Source organism: Littorina saxatilis, linkage group LG6, assembly GCF_037325665.1.
Source record: "Littorina saxatilis isolate snail1 linkage group LG6, US_GU_Lsax_2.0, whole genome shotgun sequence".
Lineage (NCBI taxonomy): Eukaryota > Metazoa > Mollusca > Gastropoda > Littorinimorpha > Littorinidae > Littorina > Littorina saxatilis.
The window spans coordinates 47,335,627-47,355,638 of NC_090250.1; the positions used below are offsets into that span (position 1 = coordinate 47,335,627).

The 20,012-nt window shown below is 39.6% G+C and overlaps 1 protein-coding gene and 1 long non-coding RNA gene across 7 annotated transcripts in view; both read right to left on the reverse strand.

Moving 5' to 3' along the window:
* The window catches only part of LOC138969364 (uncharacterized), a 16,271-nt gene extending 126 nt beyond the window's left edge, over positions 1-16,145 (reverse strand). The window contains exons 1-8 of one of the 5 annotated variants that reach the window (XR_011456434.1): positions 15,898-16,145; positions 14,031-14,131; positions 11,226-11,316; positions 10,648-10,750; positions 6,186-6,309; positions 5,259-5,370; positions 2,503-2,594; positions 1-1,973 (exon numbers count right to left, since the gene is read on the reverse strand). The exon at positions 1-1,973 is cut by the window's left edge and continues 126 nt beyond it. This is a non-coding gene — a long non-coding RNA (uncharacterized lncRNA). Of the gene's footprint in view, positions 1,974-2,502; positions 2,595-5,258; positions 5,371-6,185; positions 6,310-10,647; positions 10,751-11,225; positions 11,317-11,346; positions 11,779-14,005; positions 14,132-15,897 lie in introns of those variants that run through there. The other 4 variants (XR_011456435.1, XR_011456436.1, XR_011456433.1 and 1 more) reach the window with 4 other exon arrangements.
* The window catches only part of LOC138969365 (minichromosome maintenance domain-containing protein 2-like), a 40,253-nt gene extending 20,291 nt beyond the window's left edge, over positions 1-19,962 (reverse strand). For both annotated transcript variants that reach the window (XM_070342139.1, XM_070342141.1), the window contains exon 1: positions 19,831-19,962. In XM_070342139.1, coding sequence (XP_070198240.1) covers positions 19,831-19,941 — 111 coding nt within the window. In that variant the 5' untranslated portion in view covers positions 19,942-19,962. The remainder of the gene's footprint in view (positions 1-19,830) is intronic.
* Positions 19,963-20,012: the final 50 nt, after the last annotated feature.

Sequence of the window (20,012 nt, forward strand, 5' to 3'; positions counted from 1 at the left end):
AAAAAGGTGTCTATCTTGCACAGTGAGTTACCAAGCTGTTGATTTTTGGTAAATGTCCCAAAGCAGAGACAGTTTTAATTCAATTTTGTTATAACCCTGTTAACCAGAACAAGTAACAATAAAATGCACAAAAGAGATTTAATTATTATAGCACTCTTCTTTGTGGGAATTCATCTTTAGCACAACACATATTTTATCAAAATTATCTCCCCTTCAGCCAAGTTAATTTCTATGATTAGCTTTGAAAGTGACCATGCCTACATGATAACATCAGTACATGAAAAAAACCTGTAACCTGCATCTGGACGTGACAAGAACCTAACTCTGAACAATCAAGTGAGACAATAATTGTCACTATTATTGACCTTGAAATTGATTAATGCAATATATCAAGCTGACTTGATGTCATCCAACCCTGTATGTGTGTGACTTTACATAGAAAAAGTTATTTAGTTACAAAGATCTTGCTTCAAACACATTGAAAATAATACTATTTCTCTGTTATTATTATTTTTTTTTAAAGAACTCAACCCCTCTGTGAACTTAAAAGTTTATGAGGGTCAACTTGACATGGGTCACATCTAGAGGTCATCCAACTTCAATAGCCTGTGAAGTATCAAAGATCTAGCTTTAAAAACATTTCAGAAAAATATGAACACATGCTTTTGCAACACATCCTCGATATTTGTCAAAAATGTGGTTTTGAAAAAATGCCACATGTGGTCATGTTTGAAATTGATCAAACCATAGCAGTGTGTTAACTTTGTAAATTCTACCTTGAAAACCATCCAAGCAAACAACAATGTTCAATTCTGTCTACCCATTGTAAGTCAGCCCGATTAGTCACCAGGGCCGGAATGTATGTGTCCAGGTCTATCTTAACCCGGGATAAAAGCTTAGCTCGGTCTATCTATCCCCAGGATATCATCGATACTTTAGCGCAATGCATGAGTCGAGACTACAGAAAAGATAACTAACCCAAGCATTCCCCTCAATCTATTTTTGGCAAGGGGATTTCCGAATCTCTGCGCATGATAGAATGTCAAGGTTGTTCTAAATTCAGGAATCCGCGTTCGAAAGGTGACGTCGCTCTGTTCTAAATGATCAATGTAGACGTTGACGTCATGAAAAGCGTGACGAAATGTTTTTTTGAACTGGGTTCCGGTCTTGTTCTCGTGCCATTGTTTTCTTCGCGTTGTTTTCTTGTGCAAATTCACATTAGGTAAGGCAAAATGCGGTCCAACAAGGACATTTGTTCTAGGATTCAAGTGAAGTAAGTTGGAGGGAAAGGGAGGGGCTGGGTGGATCGCCATTTCGACTTGAAGTTCAAATTCGTTTTTAACACCGGCAGTGGTCACACAAATCAGCGCGGCAAAACCGAAAAGTTTTTAACAGTTCATATACATCAAACAGGTTATTCCTGTGTGTGAAAACACGGTTTCTTAGCACTTGAAGTGCGACCGCCGCCATGTTGTTTTTGAACTAACCCCGGGATAAGAGACTTATCAGTTCTCTATCCTCGACACATACATTCTGGCCCAGGTGAGTCAAAACTCACTGAATGTTCAATGGAGAGTATTCAGCATGCAACCAGAAAGTATATAGTGTGGCTTATGTCCCTTTTTTCCCAAACAGGGTTACAATCATATATGGCAATAATCAAATGCAATGTTCTCTGTCCTCCACATCTGTTTGATTTGTGATTGGTGTCCAGATTATTTGCTACAGGCATCTGATTAAGTTTATAGTAGCTGATGTCCGGTTCCCTTAGCCAGTGACATATGCTTTCCTGTTCTGTAACTTGTATTCATGTTCGCCGATGGCACCCGCTGAACAGTTCTGGTTGTTCTCTAATGGTATCTGCTTTGACGTCTGTAAGTGGTATCAAGGTCCTTCACCATGCACATATCTGCCGGGAAGTCAACAGGAGGCTCTCTTGCATATGACACCCACACCAGAGCATGGAATGGAACCTGCAATGACAGCAGTATGACTATGAGAAAGCATGCTAACTGAAGCAAATAGGGCCATACTTTAACACTTTCTACCCCACCTATGTTGACCAAGTTATCTTTAGCCGAGACCAGCTGTGCTGCAGCAGGTCACTCAGAATTGTGGTAACTGTGTAGGAACTGTGCTGGAATGCAGGCGTTAGATCGACATTACAGGAAGTGACTGTGTGTACAAATATATCTGTACCAGGTCAGATTGAGCCATATGAGTGGGTACGGATATATCCGTACCTGGGAGACAATGAGTTAAGAGAATGATAATGAAAGCTAACTTAAAAGTGTTGTGGCTTTCAGTGCATATCTAACTTATAAAACTAAGGGCTCCGAAACAGCTGCACCGACTGAGACGGTGGTGGTGGTGGGCGTTTGAAACGTGCTGGTGCGTGTGTTTGTGCTTGCATGTGTGCAGGCGTGAATGTGTTTAACAGTATATCTGTGTGTGTGTGTGACAATTTATTAATACAATAAATGTATATACATCTATACACACCCAAGAAGATAAGGTGCTCAGCAGGTCTGCACTCATGTACGTTGATCCATTGATCCTCCACCCGACAGTCACTGCTGCAGTGCTGCTCTCAGCTATAAGCAAGAGAAAGCAGCTTGAGTGTTTCATCGCATATAATTCAAGTGTTTGCATACTCCATAGCACCCCCCGCGGGTTAGGGGGAGTCCCATATTGGTTGGGACGAGAAACAATTTACCCGATGCTTGCCAGCATGTTGTAAGAGGCGACTAACGGTTCTGTTTCTCCTTTTACCAGACCTGTTTACCCCCCAAAATGAAAATCAGGAATGCAGCTGGTACTTTTCCGTAATTTGAGGCATCTTTGAGTAATCTTTTTTATCAACCATAAACCAGCTCGAAAACGATTAAGCGACACGTTTATTTGCGCGCTACCATGCAAAACAAGTACAAAATTGATAACCATGTTCAACAGTATTGTACTACACACACAGAAGCTCGATGACACACACACACACAAACACGCGACACCTGATATATAATATGCAAGTTAACTAAGACAAGTTTACTTTATCTAAAAAAAACAAAACACCACAGTATTCAGGGGCGGAGCAAGAGAGCTAGAGGGGGGGTGTACAACCTGCGGTCCAGGGGTTGGGGGGAGGGGGGTCTGGCTGAAGAATTTTAGCTATTTTATAAACAATTTGTAGTTTATCCTTGATTTTAAACATGATAAATTGGTGTCAGCAGCCACTCATTATTTCTTTTAAAGTTAGTATTAAATAATGGCAATTTATCTTCATTGATATCTGCTCCAGACAACAACAACAATTTCACAGACAGAAAATGTCTTTAGTTTTTTTCCCACAGACTGAATTTTTGTTGTTGTTTTTTTGCTTTTTTGACATCCCCTGTAACATCCCCCACCCCCACCCCTGGACTATTTACAGTCACTTGAAGATGCATGTGAACAAAACCACCTTACATTCTGTCACATCAGACATCCTGCATTAAAACCAGTCATAATAACTCTCTCCAGAAGCTACCTTTAATTTTAGAGGACCGATTCGTTTATTTCATTTAAACATTTTGTTGTAAGTTTTTCGATTCAAAGAACTGTGATCTTTGCTATTTTGGAGAAATATTAATGGAGATCAGTTTTAGACTCAGAAAGACTTGAATTTCGGCAACAGCCAAGTAACTGATGAGCGCGACCATACTCGACCTACATCTATGTCTCTGGCGCGACTGACCGTAGTGAGAGATCGGTTCGCAGGTCTGAGAGATTCTGTGGAAGTAGAGACCTAGGTCAAATAAACTCGATGCGAAGCAGGCTCATGTTTTGCCAAATATATTTTTGTGTTTTTGTTTGTTTCCATGTTCATTTGTGTACGTGCCGCGACGTGACTCGTAACTGACTAGCTTTGTTGTTGCACTGATCTCAAGTTGATCACCAAAATGAATGTGGTTCGCTCTTCTTAAACTTCACCAGACACCGCCACTTGACTTAATAGTTTTGCCGATATTTCTGTACAACTTTCGCTTTTTTGGTTGGCATTTCGTCCCCACAGAGATCGGCCCTATATTACCTTTCGGACCAATGTCGATCTCAAATCCGCGGAATCCGACAAATACCTTGCTGTGCACATGCGCAGAAAAGGCTGTTTCGGTCAGCCTTGAAATCACAGTCCTGGTGACTACCACAATTTCGACTTCGAATTTCCACGCAAGAAAAAGGTTCTCTCGACCGGAATTTCCGGAATTTTCGGTAGTATTCCGTAATACCGGAATTTAGACCCCAAATCCGTAATAATTCCGGACAATCCGGGAGGGTAAACAGGTCTGTTTTACCCTTGTTAAGTGTTTCTTGTAAAGAATATAGTCCATGTTTGTAAAGATTTTAGTCAAGCAATTTTTAAGAAATGTTAAGTCCTTTGTACTGGAAACTTGCAATCTCCCAGTAAGGTCATATATTGTACTACGTTGCAAGCCCCTGGAGCAATTTTTTGATTAGTGCTTTTGTTAACAAGAAACAATTAACAAGTGGCTCTATCCCATCTCCCCCCTTTCCCCTATCCCATCTCCCCCCTTTCCCCGTCGCGATATAACCTTGAATGGTTGAAAACGACGTTAAACACCAAATAAAGAAAGAAAGAATACTCCATAGCGATTAGCTGAAACTAAGTTTTCTATTTAGCTAAAACTATTAGAGGAATACCAAAGGGGTGGCATATATGTCATCCAAAATGTAAGGCAATTTAAAGTGTGATTGACGGACAGAAGCGTTTCAATGATACAAATAGAGAACACTACATGGCCTACTGTGTGTTACCAGGTTTACAAAAGTAAAAGTGAATATTTCAACATTTGAAAAGCAATAAGTGTAAATCTGGTGCCACACAGCAAGCCATGTAGTATTCTGTTTTCATCCTATGTACCGGAGAGATAACCCATGTAATAACTAAACCATACACCCACATGTGGGAATATCATTGAGGTCATGTCAATTTAGCTAGTCTGGCAGGGACCTCATATTCCACTGCTCATGATTACAAAGTCACAGATGCTAAGTCATTCTTGCAACACTTTTGGGCTTGCCATGAGAATGAAGTTTGTCTCGGAGATTTTGCATAAGCAGTGGAAAATGACATCCCTGTCAGGCATGTTGTTTAAACCAACCTCATTTACATGATAGACACGCCTGTGAAGAGATGGTTCATTTATCACATGGGTGGTATCTCTCAGGTAGGCAGAACAATATATCTAATTGCACCAATTTACCTCAAGTACTCAGCAGGTCTGCACACATGTTGATCCATTAGGTCAAAAAACCACCAGAACTCGATATGTTGCCCAAAAGTCACAGATACCGTGGAACCCCCAACTAAGGATCCTGAAAAAATAATTAAAAATGAAGAGCCAACACTTGTACAAATGATCTGTCTTTGTACATACAAGCACATGCACAAATAAATCTGCTTGCACTATGCTGGCTTATAATAGGCATGTGTAATAAAAATGATTTTGGGGGAGCTTCTCGATTCAACGGGAACTTTTGTTGTTGTCAAAAGCAATTTATGCCTCACACATTCTCTCACTCTAAGACTGAACTATGCATTCAAAATAACAAAGGCTAGTTTGTGAAAAGACACTGATTTAAAACGAAAATTTAAAATCAATTATTATATAATCTGTTCTGGGGCTTTTTTCCAGGTCTTTTAATTAAAAAAAAAAATTTCACAAACGATAACGGACACATTTTTCAATCCAATGAATCTTTGCAGCACTGTTGGCCGGACAGAAATGACAGTATGTTGACAAAGCCGTGTTAAAGACATAGCCAGTCCTACCTTGGCGCAAAGAAGTATGAATGGTCTCTGTGTACTCTACAGTCTCTGAATGTGGCCCTATGTAAAGCACTTGCATGCTTTTCGCTAAGGCGATTCTTGACAGATTCTTCTGGATTTTAGCTTACTGATTTGCCGTAAATGTGTCTAAATTTATGCCAAAATGCAAACAAATCAGCAAAGAGGCATAAGCGAAAGAAAGCAGTTTGAGCTTCATGGCTTAAACTTAAACTTAAACCAGAGTTAGTATTGCGTTCTAGTTTAAACAATCCTTGGAGGGTATAGGAACTGCATGTGTCATACAAACTTTCAGGCGATCAAAGTGGGCCTTTTAATAATATAGATACAAATATGTACACACCCAGGAAGCTCAGGCGATCAGCAGAATCTGCATACATGTTGATCATCCATGAGGTCAGAAAATGAGCTGAAGTTGATCCTTCACCCAACAGTCACTGCTACAGTGTAGCCAACCATTTAGAACTCTGAAAAATATTTAAAGTAAATCTATTAAAAAGAAGAGCAAATATTTGTACAAAATATCTGCTATTGCATAATAATGAGGTTGTTCTTTGCTACTGGTGACAAGTGGGGGTCATGCTGCTCACACAAACATGCACATATTTCAATACAGTCCAGGGGAGAAACTGGTCACAAAGCACCCAGTACATAAAAGAGAGATAGTAAAATCAGCACAATCAAAGAAAATACTACGATCATTCAATACATGCGAGTTGTTCTTCAGTACTACTGACAGAAAGGGGGAAAAGTGGTCAAAATTCAAATCTTTAGTTTTGTTTTTGAAATATAGCTTTTCAGAAAGCAGAAATACTGCAGAAGCAGAAGTATCTGATGTACATAAGAAAAAATCACTGGTTCACATGGTTCTTAAATAATCTAACTTTTAAAGCTGGTTCTTGTGTGTCTGTGTGTATGTTTGTATGATGACGATAGGACCCGAAACGGCTGCACGGACTGAGACAGGAATTGCAGAGAATGTTCTTTGCCACTCGAGTCGTGTCATAAGGTAGATCTACTTTTGGAATAGTAAATTTGAAAGGATTCTTTAAAAAAAACAGCGGAAAACATTATATACCCTGTGAGCTATCGAGGATCCTCCCTGTCTGGGCTGTCGAAACATGGTCTTGTTAAAAGACGTTTTCAAATGGTTAACGGGGAGATACACTCGAAGCACATGTAGCGAAGTTATGTTGCCAAATCATGACAGATCAACATTTCACTACACGGATCGATGCACACAGTCGAAATAGATGTGACTTTCAGACGACCGAAGACTACTTACTAGCAGACGACAAGATCTAAATATTTAGATCAGTGAGAGCAATCCGTTGAAGAACAGTTACTCCGCTTATTCGTCTTCAGTTAAGCTTATTTCCCCTGCCATAAGTTTCCTTGCAGATCTGCAGTCGCGTAGTGAAATGAACTAGTGTCATCGGAAGATTCTTCTCAGTCAATGATCAAAGCACAGTAAGTTCTATGCTGACAAAAGTCACTTTTGGAAAACACGACCATTGACTTCATTTATGAGCCCAAAGGTAACAATATCGACAAGAATGTACGCATTTGACATTAAATGAAACATTCATAGACAGTTTCCAACTCACCAGATATGCCAAAGAGCCTTCATTCGTGAAAAACAATGATTTTAATCCGACAGGTACATGTATCGGAAACAATCTCTTGGTAACCAGCTGCGTTTCTCCTTCGGAAGCGACGTGACGGCGCCACATTTGTTTGTTTATGGCTGTTTATCGCGAAACAACACAGTTGAAAATTGTGTGTAAAATATCATAAATGTGTGGCGTGTAATCTCCGAATCAGTTCATTATCCGCGTTTCGATGGTAATTCAGTTAGCGTGGAGTTACTTTGAATCGAAGGCGAAGGTAACCTGCGTTGCATGTGGGACCGCGTGAGCAAATTTAATTGCAATATTTTATACAGGAAGTAAATTTCAATGATTCTGGTTCAGTCTTGTAGATCTGTTATGCAGTGTTTTGGAAGTGTATCTGCTTTTCTACTATGAAGCACATTTGGAGTGAAACGCTGATCGAAGTGGGGTACCCTATGTGGGACATCAGCCGTATGCAGATTACGCCTCAGAACACTCTCGCATTTCACAAAGACAACAATAATTTGCAACATTTCTAGGACTGCATCCGTTTTATAAGATACTATTTAAACAAAAACAGCACAAACACGACTATTATCAACAACACAGAACGGGAGGTAAGTCTTCAAAGACGCACCAAGTGTGCGTTCCCGTTTTTGGACGCCATTTTTGCTAGCATTTTCACAGTAAATCTTAATATTTCCATATTTATTGAATGAATTTGGTATTTTCTTGATTGTGCCGATTCTCCTATCTCTCTGTCATGTACTGGGTACTTTGTGACCAGTTTCTCCCCTAGAATGTATTGAAAAATGCGTCCGTGTGAGCTGACCCCCACTTGTGACCAGTAGCAAAGAACAACTCATATGGTAATATTAAAATTTATTGTGAAAATGGTAGCAAATGTGGCGACCCAAAATGGAAAAGAACACTAGGAGTGTCTTTGCCGACTTGCCTCACGTTTTATGTTGTTAATAACAATCGTATCTATGTTCTTATTGTTTAAATATTATCTAATAAAACAGAAATGTTGCCATTTATTAGTGTCTTTGTGAAATGCGAGTGTGTTTCAAGGCGTAACCTGCATAGGACTGATGTCACACTTTGAGTACCTAACTTTGATCAGCGTAACGCTCCAAATGAGCTTCAAAGTAGAAAAGCATATACACGACCAAAACACTGCATTCAAAATCTATAAGACTGAGCCAGAATCAATTAAATTTACTTCCCGTATAAAATATTGCTATCAAATTTGTTCATGCCGTCACACATGATGCGCAGGCTACCTCAACTCACACTGAATTACCCTGGGAACGCACTGATTCGGAGATTACACGCCACACATTGATGATATTTTATACACAAAGTTGAACTGTGTTGTTACGCGATAAACAAACAAATGCGCGCTGTCACGTCGCCATGGAGGGAGATGTGCAGGTTACCAAGAGATTGTTTCTGATACCCGTCTGATTACAATCATCATTTTGCACAAGTGAAGGCTCTTTGGCAGCTCTGGTGAGTTGGAAACTGTCTATAAATGTTTCATTTAATGTCAAAAGCATTCATTCTTGTCGATATCTTTGCCTTTTGGCACATAAATGAAGTCAATCATCATGTTGTCCCAAAAAGACTTCTGTCGGCATAAAATGTATGATGCTTCATTGGCCGAAAAGACTGGACAAATCTTCCACTGCAGGGATGTCGTTAGGCGTCGGACATCGGACATAGACCGATTTAGAGGCTCAAATGTCCGATTCACATAGCCGCATGGCGGTCAGATGTCCTACGGTTTTGAACTAAGCGCTGGCATTGTCCGATAAGAAATCAATTCCTTCGGACAGCGCGATATTCGTTAATGTTCCTTTCAAGATACACATTTTCAAAAAGCGACCAAGCACTCTCGCATACAGGTGCACTGAAGTTGTGCAGTGCGGATCTTGCGTTTGGGTGACACCCGTCTGCAGCACATTAAAGTTAGGAGTATGGGAGACAACTCCAGCTGACTAAGTCTTGCTTCTGCTTTTGCTTTCAGTTCGAGACATTTTGATGAAGCGCACTGAGTTATGCCACCAAAAAAAATCTAAAGCCTGCCAAAGTTCAACAAAAGCTGAACACATTTGACTATTCAACGGCATCCTGTGCTACATTAGGGTCAAAAACAGGGGGAAACACGGCGAGTGTCATTCTTGAAAATGAAAAAATCCTGACGTCCTATTGAAATTTCTGAAAGCGGTCAAATGTCCTATTGATGCTGAATATATATCTAGGACATTTGTCCTTTTGGTATGAATTTGTAGCAACATCCCTGCACTGACACTAGTTGCTTTCACTACATGAATTACAAACCACAGATCTGCAAGAAAACTTAAGTTGGTGTCACACGGGCGATTCAATCGTGAGATTTATTCCCGCGATCCAATCAGGAGCTGATCGCAGATCAAATCGTAGGCCAAATGTAGTTCAAACTTGTTGAAGATCGACTGTCCTTCCCTTTCTTTAAACACTCTCGTAAATCACAACATCTGCTGAACCTGTTACATGATAATTGTTATACTGACGGGCGCTGTGGCGTGGTGGTAAGATGTCGGCCTCTTAATCGGAAGGTCGAGGGTTCGAATCCCGGTCGCGGCCGCCTGGTGGGTTAAGTGTGGAGATTTTTCCGATCTCCCAGGTAAACTTATGTGCAGACCTGCTAGTGGCTTATCCCCCTTCGTGTGTACACGCAAGCACAAGACCAAGTGCGCACGGAAAAGATCCTGTAATCCATGTCAGAGTTCGGTGGGTTATAGAAACACGAAAATATCCAGCATGCTTCCTCCGAAAGCGGCGTATGACTGCCTTAATGGCGGGGTAAAAACGGTCATACACGTAAAATTCCACTCGTGCAAAAAACACGAGTGTACATGGGAGTTTCAGCCCACGAACGCAGAAGAAGAAGTTATACTGCATCCTACAATTGTACGTATGTGCTGCTGTAATTGAACCAGGCTCCTTTCTGTGCACAATTGGTTTTTGTTACACCTGTGTCAGAATGCAAAATTATCTCATATTTTTTTTAAACATTTTACACATAAAAAGAGCAGCCAGGTCGTTGAGGTTGGTATATTTCCTGGAAGGATTATCCTTTCCCGTGTAAAATATTATATTGGTCTCTCAAGTGATTTACAAGAGAGTGAAAACTGAAATACTCACACATGTTCACTGTCAAACAGAAGAGTGCAAATTGTTCCATGACATTTGCTTTACACCCTTGGAAGTCTCCCAATCATTCCTACTTGTTTTGCAGTTTCACAACCTGCAAAATAACAATCAAACTAAGGTAATGATCTTCTTCCTCCTCCTCAGTCTCTTTCTACAATAGAATAAAGATTAAAAATCTAAACTAAAAGAGTGTTTTAAAGTAGTAATTATATCAAATATAACTGTTAATCAAAACTGCACACAGTTAGAAATCTGTACGTATACAACAAACTTAACAAAAACGAATTCCTAAAGAAAAACTGCCAAAACACCTTTGAGAAAGAACAGTTCCAACAGCCAGGCTGCATATCTGCATACACAGCAGCAACAACAAACAACAACAGCTGCGAACGGTTACGTTGTCGAAGCAATGCTAATGCAGCAGAACAAATCAAATCAAAGAGTAAATCATACAACTGAACTTCGCTTGGACCAACGTACAGGGAGGGGGGGTTTGCGGTGTGTTTAGCGGGCTGCGCATGCAAACTGAAAACACAAACGCAGACCAGCAACAACTAAATAAAGCGTACTGCACAAAAGACATCAACTTGATCAAGCGACGTCGCTGCGCACACCCACCCGTCGCGCCAAAGCCAGCAATCTGGATGCTAGCGACGTAACCTACAGATACAGATACAGATATATACATACTGCAATGACTCGGTGCTCTCTTGTAACCAGTAAAGCCATTATTATGAAAGAAGAAAAACTGCTCAATAGGAACAGGAACTTCGCTCGAATGTCGCCATTACGAATCGCAACGAACGCTTCTTTTCTTGACAGACTTGTCAGCTGCTAAGTCACATGACACATTTTCGATCACATGTCTTCTGCTATGATTACATTAGGGTCGCTTGGTTCAGCTTGATGCAAAAAAATGAAACAAGTCGCGTAAGGCGAAAATACAATATTTAGTCAAGTAGCTGTCGAACTCACAGAATGAAACTGAACGCAATGCAACGCAGCAAGACCGTATACTCGTAGTCCACCGCTCACGGCATAGGCAGTGAAATTGACAAGAAGAGCGGGGTAGTAGTTGCGCTAAGAAGGATAGCACGCTTTTCTGTACCTCTCTTTGTTTTAACTTTCTGAGCGTGTTTTTAATCCAAACATATCATATCTATATGTTTTTGGAATCAGGAACCGACAAGGAATAAGATGAAAATGTTTTTAAATTGATTTGGACAATTTAATTTTGATAATAATTTTTATACATTTAATTTTCAGAGCTTGTTTTTAATCCGAATATAACATATTTATATGTTTTTGGAATCAGCAAATGATGGAGAATAAGATAAACGTAAATTTGGATCGTTTTATAAAAGTTTTATTTTTTTTTACAATTTTCAGATTTTTAATGACCAAAGTCATTAATTAATTTTTAAGCCACCAAGCTGAAATGCAATACCGAAGTCCGGGCTTCGTCGAAGATTACTTGACCAAAATTTCAACCAATTTGGTTGAAAAATGAGGGCGTGACAGTGCCGCCTCAACTTTCACGAAAAGCCGGATATGACGTCATCAAAGACATTTATCAAAAAAATGAAAACAAGTCGCGTAAGGCGAAAATACAATATTTAGTCAAGTAGCTGTCGAACTCACAGAATGAAACTGAACGCAATGCCATTTTTCAGCAAGACCGTATACTCGTAGCATCGTCAGTCCACCGCTCATGGCAAAGGCAGTGAAATTGACAAGAAGAGCGGGGTAGTAGTTGCGCTAAGAAGGATAGCACGCTTTTCTGTACCTTTCTTTGTTTTAACTTTCTGAGCGTGTTTTTAATCCAAACATATCATATCTATATGTTTTTGGAATCAGGAACCGACAAGGAATAAGATGAAAGTGTTTTTAAATTGATTTGGAGAAAAAAAAATTGATAATAATTTTTATATATTTAATTTTCAGAGCTTGTTTTTAATCCGAATATAACATATTTATATGTTTTTGGAATCAGCAAATGATGGAGAATAAGATAAACGTAAATTTGGATCGTTTTATAAATTTTTATTTTTTTTTACAATTTTCAGATTTTTAATGACCAAAGTCATTAATTAATTTTTAAGCCACCAAGCTGAAATGCAATACCGAACCCCGGGCTTCGTCGAAGATTACTTGACCAAAATTTCAACCAATTTGGTTGAAAAATGAGGGCGTGACAGTGCCGCCTCAACTTTCACGAAAAGCCGGATATGACGTCATCAAAGACATTTATCAAAAAAATGAAAAAAACGTATGGGGATTTCATACCCAGGAACTTTCATGTCAAATTTCATAAAGATCGGTCCAGTAGTTTAGTCTGAATCGCTCTACACACACACACACACACCGCACACACGCACACACGCACACACGCACATACACCACGACCCTCGTTTCGATTCCCCCTCGATGTTAAAATATTTAGTCAAAACTTGACTAAATATAAAAACGTCTGGGGATTTCATACCCAGGAACTCTCATGTCAAATTTCATAAAGATCGGTCCAGTAGTTTAGTCTGAATCGCTCTACACACACACACACGCACACACACACGCACATACACCACGACCCTCGTTTCGATTCCCCCTCGATGTTAAAATATTTAGTCAAAACTTGACTAAATATAACAACTTTTATTGGTACACGGCGAGTAGGTGGTGTGCTTTCTGCCAGCTACTGAAGCCGCGCGCGAGGCAATGGGGCGTTGCTCTACTCTGACCTTTTATCGGCCACGCACGGTCCGATCAGTACATCCTCACTGTTATCCCCCACCCCCCCCCCCCCCCCCCCCCCCCTCCCCTTCATTTTTCTCCCTATGAATTTTGTGTGTGTGAAAACATGTAACAGACAGTCCCAGGATTCGTATGTTTAAAGTGAGATGATATGGCTATTGGTATTAAGCAAGTAAAACTGACCATGCATACAGCCTTTATCAAATTATTTTGTTACCTTTTTTCCCCCTCCAAACTATACTTTTATTTCAAATATAAAATTTTCGTTCTTTTTAGATCGGGCCAGGAACTCCACACGCAAATTTCGTATACTTTCGCCGGATCAGTTTTGAAAGTTCCCAAATGTAAATGATATGCAACTATGATGCTAGTGACATACGATATGAAAGACAAAACAAATCCTTAGCAGAAAAAAACAATGCTTCAGCGGATGATGACATTATTCAAAGTTGCTGCAGAAAAACAATTTTCTTCTGCAGCGGCATTTGTTTTTCTGCAGAATAACCGAATAAAGTCATAATCCGCTAAGGATACAAAACGATAGGGAGAGAAACACAAAGAAAAAGAAGAAAAAAAGGGGGAGTGTATCAATTGAAACCTTTCTGAGAAAACAACCACCCAACCATTATTGAACTATGATGTTCTTCGTGCAGCAGGGCATAAAGCCATCACAAGTCCATCGTCAGTCCTCATCGAGGTGCCGGCTGTGGGGTGTGTGTAGAATCTGCGCAGAAATTAAACAGGCAACCTGAACAGCTGTCAAGCCATTATATTGTGATACACACACACACACACACACATACACACACACACACACACACACACACAGTAACTGTACACAGCATTGTGAAATGATTTAGAAGAGAGAGAGAGAGAGAGAGAGAGAGAGAGAGAGAGAGAGAGAGAGAGAGAGAGAGAGAGAGAGAGAGAGAGAGAGAGAGAGAGAGAGAGAGAGCACGCCAATGCAATCGTATGTAAGCATCATTTGGTGGTCGAAGCAATGTCGCGGTACACTGTGAACCAGTCGGTTACAGGATTTGAACCCCCCATGAACCCATGCACCAAAAGATAACACAAAAGGAAATATGACCGTTTTCTTTCTTTTTCTCCTTGTTAATTTCTTAGTGACACTGTTTTATGTATTAGGAAAAGCAACTGAGTACGGGGCACCATGTGTTTATTAATTCTATATTGTGCATTCTATGCATGTAATGCGTTCTATGCATAGAGAATGCATTCTATACGCATAAAATAGCTTTCTTTGTGCATAGATCTAGAATGCATTATCTGCCCACAGAAAGCATTCTTTGCATAGAATGCTTTCTATGTGCATAGAATGTATTCTTTAGTATTATGCATTTTGTATGTGAACCAACAATTCATTTGTATAACATAAATGTTTATTCTCTACGTCGAATTGAATTATATAACAGGGAATGACATTCTTTACATTGAAATAATTCTATGTTATAGAACAAAATTCCCTGTTATAAAATTCATTTCTATGTTACAGAATTGATTAGTTTGTGATAATACTGATATATCAGTTATCACAGAATTTGATTCTTTGTGTACACAATAATATGAAATGTTCACAATGTATTCCATGTGTACATTATTCTTTGTGCAAAATGCATTCTATGTGCCGCGCCGCAATTCATTCTGTGATCACCATAGAATGCATTTTACAGATATAATTTAATTCTATTGCAATAGAATTAAATTCAACTACTTTTTTTTTTAAACAAAGAATCAAATTCAAATATATGAAATCTTACTCTGTAACAAAGATTCAAATCCTGTAAGTATAGAATTGAATCCAATGTATAGAACTACATTCTATAGCATTTATAGAATAATATTTCATGTTATACAAATAAATTCTTTGTTCAGATACAAATTTACGATTGACACAGAATGCATTCTATGCACACAATGCATTCTATGCGCATATAATGTTTCTAAGAACATAGAATGCCTTCTATGCGCATAGAATGCATTCTATGCATATAATGCTCAATATGCAATTAATGGACATATGGCGCCCCCATTTCACAAAGAAACGGAAAAAATGATTTTTATAGCTACTGTAGTTGATATTCATGAACTTGACGTAGTAGCTTTCACTCCAACGTGCTCTGTGGTATTCTGTTGGGAAGCTGCAAAGACCAAATGCAATCAGAAATCGTCTACTGATAGCGCAGCAGTAGAATCTACTGAAAGTGTAGCAGTAGAAGATGAAACTGTGAAGAGAAAATGATGTCGGTAGATCTATACACAATGACTCCCATCGTCCGTTTCCCCGTTCATCAACTCTCTCAGGGACATAGACAGGCACAAACACATAGTATACTAGGGACACACACACACGCCGCACACACACACACACGCACGCGCGCATACTTCATACATTATCATTGAGTGGAGACCCCGAAGTAGTTATCATACATGTGTACAATCTATGATCACATAAACTTACATAGAACTTACCAGCTAGGGTTGAGAAATTATTCTGCCAACTTCAATTGAATGGTTCTGCGTCCACTGTGATTCACTTCTTATCTGTTGACTGGACGTAGATCTAACTCTGGGCGAGAACCGGGTGGCTGAACAGAGGTGAACACGGAGTAAACAGGGAGTGACTGCAAGCGAGATAATAAACTAAGAGTAATACCTAATATACTGGACTCGCAACGAAATATATAAACAAATGACAATGGACAACGTTTCGACCTAAAGGTCTTCAACAGGTAAAAAAAATGAAAACAACAATACATTTATAACAAAATGACTTATCAGAGATGGCGATGCTTCACAGCGCATCGCCATCTTCTCTGATAAGTCGTTTTGTTATTTGTATTGTTGTTTTCATTTTTTTTTTAACCTGTTGAAGACCTTTAGGTCGAAACTTTGTCCATTGTCATTTGTTTATATATTTCGTTGCGAGTCCAGTATATTAGGTATTACTCTTAGAGGTGAACACTTCAAAGTAAAACCAAAGCTGTAAATCAGAGGGCCCCAAAGGGTTTAAAACCGTGATCGTGATTGGCGTTTTTTGACCTTTCTGTGACCGTGATTGCCGAAATTTCCATTTCTGTGATCGTGATGGGACTTTGCCCGTGATCCGTGATGACAAAAAAATCAAGTCTCGTGATCGTGATCGTCATTTGTTTTCGTGATCGTGATGGGCATTATTGCAAAGCATTTTATTTTCAACGTACATTTTTTCACAGCTGTATTACACTCTATGATCCTCTAGTCTATTCGGTAAGGAGCCAACCCCGATTGAAAGGGAAGCAACAACACATTCAGAAATATGATTTTGAGAGCGATTGCTTCCCTTTAAAAGAACCAATTACACACTGACAAAAAGAGATCCAATCAGAAGGCAAATTGCAAAAGTCTACCAAACTTCATCCAATGGAAGGGCTTCGTGCAAAAGTTTTGAGTGAAATTCGCATTAAGCTTGGATTTATTTTAGCGCCTGTAAACTTTAATATCAACAATGGGTTAAATTCAGAAACAATGGCGGGGAGACGCGCCAGTTTGGGTCACTTGATCCTCATGTCAAAGACGATCAAAGTCATGTTCGTTGGGGATTTTGTCAGGCATGCTACTTTTCCGGTAATTGCCGGAAATCCGATAAAGCCGTTTTCAAAATCCGGTAAAGTCAAATTTTTTCCGGTGAAGTTGAAAAATTTCCGCAAAAACGATCCGTGTGAATATCGCGCAACGCGCGCGACCGGGCGCCGGTCTCAATGAAGCCAGCGCACAGTAGTGTTGTTTTCACCAGTTTGGAGGTGTGTTGAATGGTGGTGGGGGGAGGCTAAAATGGGATTTTTAACAAGATCACAACACTATTACAACCCCTAAAATGATGCCCAGAATGCACCAGATTGCACAGATTTTAACCGTTTTTTGAAAAAGTTCCGGGGGGGCATGCCCCCGGACCCCCCTAGTTGGCTCGCCTGCTTCGCAGGCTCAGGCTTGTGGCTTCGCTACTGGTACTGCGCGCTTCTTTCAGGTAAAACCGTTTTTGGCCTGTAGCATTCCTGTTTTTTATTCAAGGCCATGGAACCAGGCGATGGTGTACCTCAAATTGTACGGCAAAGTTGAAAATAAAAAACCCATCACACATACATGTACTTTAATTTCAATCCACCCAATAGTTTTTGAGAAAATGGGTTTACAAGATTTAGCTCTGGAAATGTGAAATTGTGCAAGTATATATTCATGTGTGTGAGTGAGGGTGTGGGGGTTGAATGTGTATGAGTGTAGAGAGAGAGAGAGAGAGAGAGAGAGAGAGAGAGAGAGAGAGAGAGAGAGAGAACGAACGAGAGAGAGAGAGAGAGAGAGAGAGAGAGAGAGAGAGAGAGAGAGAGAGAGAGAGAGAGAGAAAACCCCAATGAAAACAACATTCTTGTTACTGATTACAAATCATGATATGTATTTCTATGTGTGCATGAAAGAGAATTCAAAAAATAATTATAAAAAAGTGCAACAGTTGTCACTTTGTGTTGAATAAACAATAGATCCAGAGGAGCGAATTACTGTGTGGTTGTGTTTACTTTGACACGTGCTTTCTGTACATGCAACTTTTACCGTGACCGTGATTTGCCACTGGTGTTTGTGATCGTGAAAACAAAAATCAAGGTAACTGTGATCGTGAAAGCGAAAATTTCCCTTCCCGTGATCGTGATGATACCCCCCCTTTGGGGCCCTCAAATCAGTCAACAGTGTGTTCAAACAAAAACAAACTGCACATCTTGCTTACCACTCTGGGAAGATCGAGATTCGACCACATGATACATGTACACTTTGTGATTTCCTGATTTACTCCTCAACCGTTTGTTGTGACCTCCCGTTTGTTCACAGATCTAAATGCAAGGAATGGCATTTTCGGCTAGAGAAAAATAAAGATGTTGATACAATCTAATCAACCCGTACTCCTCTGACTGTGTTTTAAATACAACTCTTCAATCATAATTTTGCTATCCATTTTGTCGGACTTTCTAGCAGCAATTCAAACAGAAAATAATGAATGCATGTTGCATTAACTAAAAATATCACAAGAAAAAATGGAGTAGATCTAACGTAACTATGAACAAAAATGACAAGACGTTTCTCTACAACATGCCCACAAATGTTTGATCCCAGGTAGCACTCACATTAGGAAATGGGCTTTTGTTATAACATGGACACAAAAATTATATATATACTGTCTCACTTACCTTGCAAGTGTGAACAAACAAACATGAGTTGAACAGCGCGCTCTCAGACTTTAAAAAACAAAATGGCTGACAGTAACTCACAGTTGTCTGTTTACCGCATTTTACTGTGTGAGCAGAGATGAAGTGCTTGACATTCATTCTTGGAAAAGTTTCCAAAAGGACTAAAAAATGAAATTGAATAAATCATAAATAGAAAAACAGTATTATTCTGCAGATGTATTCATGTTACATGCACGTTTGCAAAATGAATAGTGCATGTCCTTCGCGCAATGATACGTAGTACTTTTTGAATAAAGTACCGGCAGTCTCCTGAAAGTACTACAGTAAGCGTAGTACTTTTACTTCAGCTGTGGTACTTGTACTTCACCAGGGTACTCTCGGTACTATAGTACAAAGTACAAAGTACTCTAGTGTACCACACAGTACTATAGTACATGGTACATTTACTTCACAGTACTATAGTACAAAGTACTTTGTACTATAGTACAATATGGTACATACTATAGTACATGGTACATTTACTGCAGTTTACTATAGTACAGGGTACATTTACTATAGTTTACTATAGTATACTATAGTACATCGTGTGGTACTTTTTCAGCTGGGAGCCTTCAAGGCTCACGTAAGAAATCGACAAACAGTAACACAAACTCAATCACTCCGTCACACATACACACACACAGTACACACACACACACACACACACACACACACACACACACACACACACACACACACACACACACACACACACACACACACACACACACACACACAGAAAGAGCATAGGTGAAACTGTGCAAGAAAGCGAGACACTAGATCTAGATCTGTCTGTCTGCATGTAGCCTACTTACATGGACACGACTGCCAAATAGTCTCGGCCCGCTCAAAATAACAATCACCGAGACTTTCAGTAATTCCATCGCGTGACGTCTAACCCTCGTACGTCATAATGTGACGTCAATGTAATATGACGTCTTCAAATGTTAAAGTTTCTACCACAGACATACATACATACATACGCACGCACGCACGCACGCACAGACAGACAAAGTTTACCAACGCATAGGCTACACTTACGTGAGCCAAAAATTATCTAAACAAGTGTAATTTTATAAACGACGTACTCTTAACACAAGGGTGAATAGTTGTCACTAATTAGGACATGCTGGAAACTATACAGTAGGCTCACCTGTGTCCTTTCGTTGGGAACACATTGTTGTAAAATTTGTTCCGTGCACTCCCCTGTCTTCAGATATCTCCACACCACCTCAAGCTGATGAAGGCGTCCATCTCGTTTCATTCTTTGTTGAGCTTCAGATGGACCTGTTACGCAGGTTTTGACATTGTTTTTATTGTTAACTTCTGCGAATT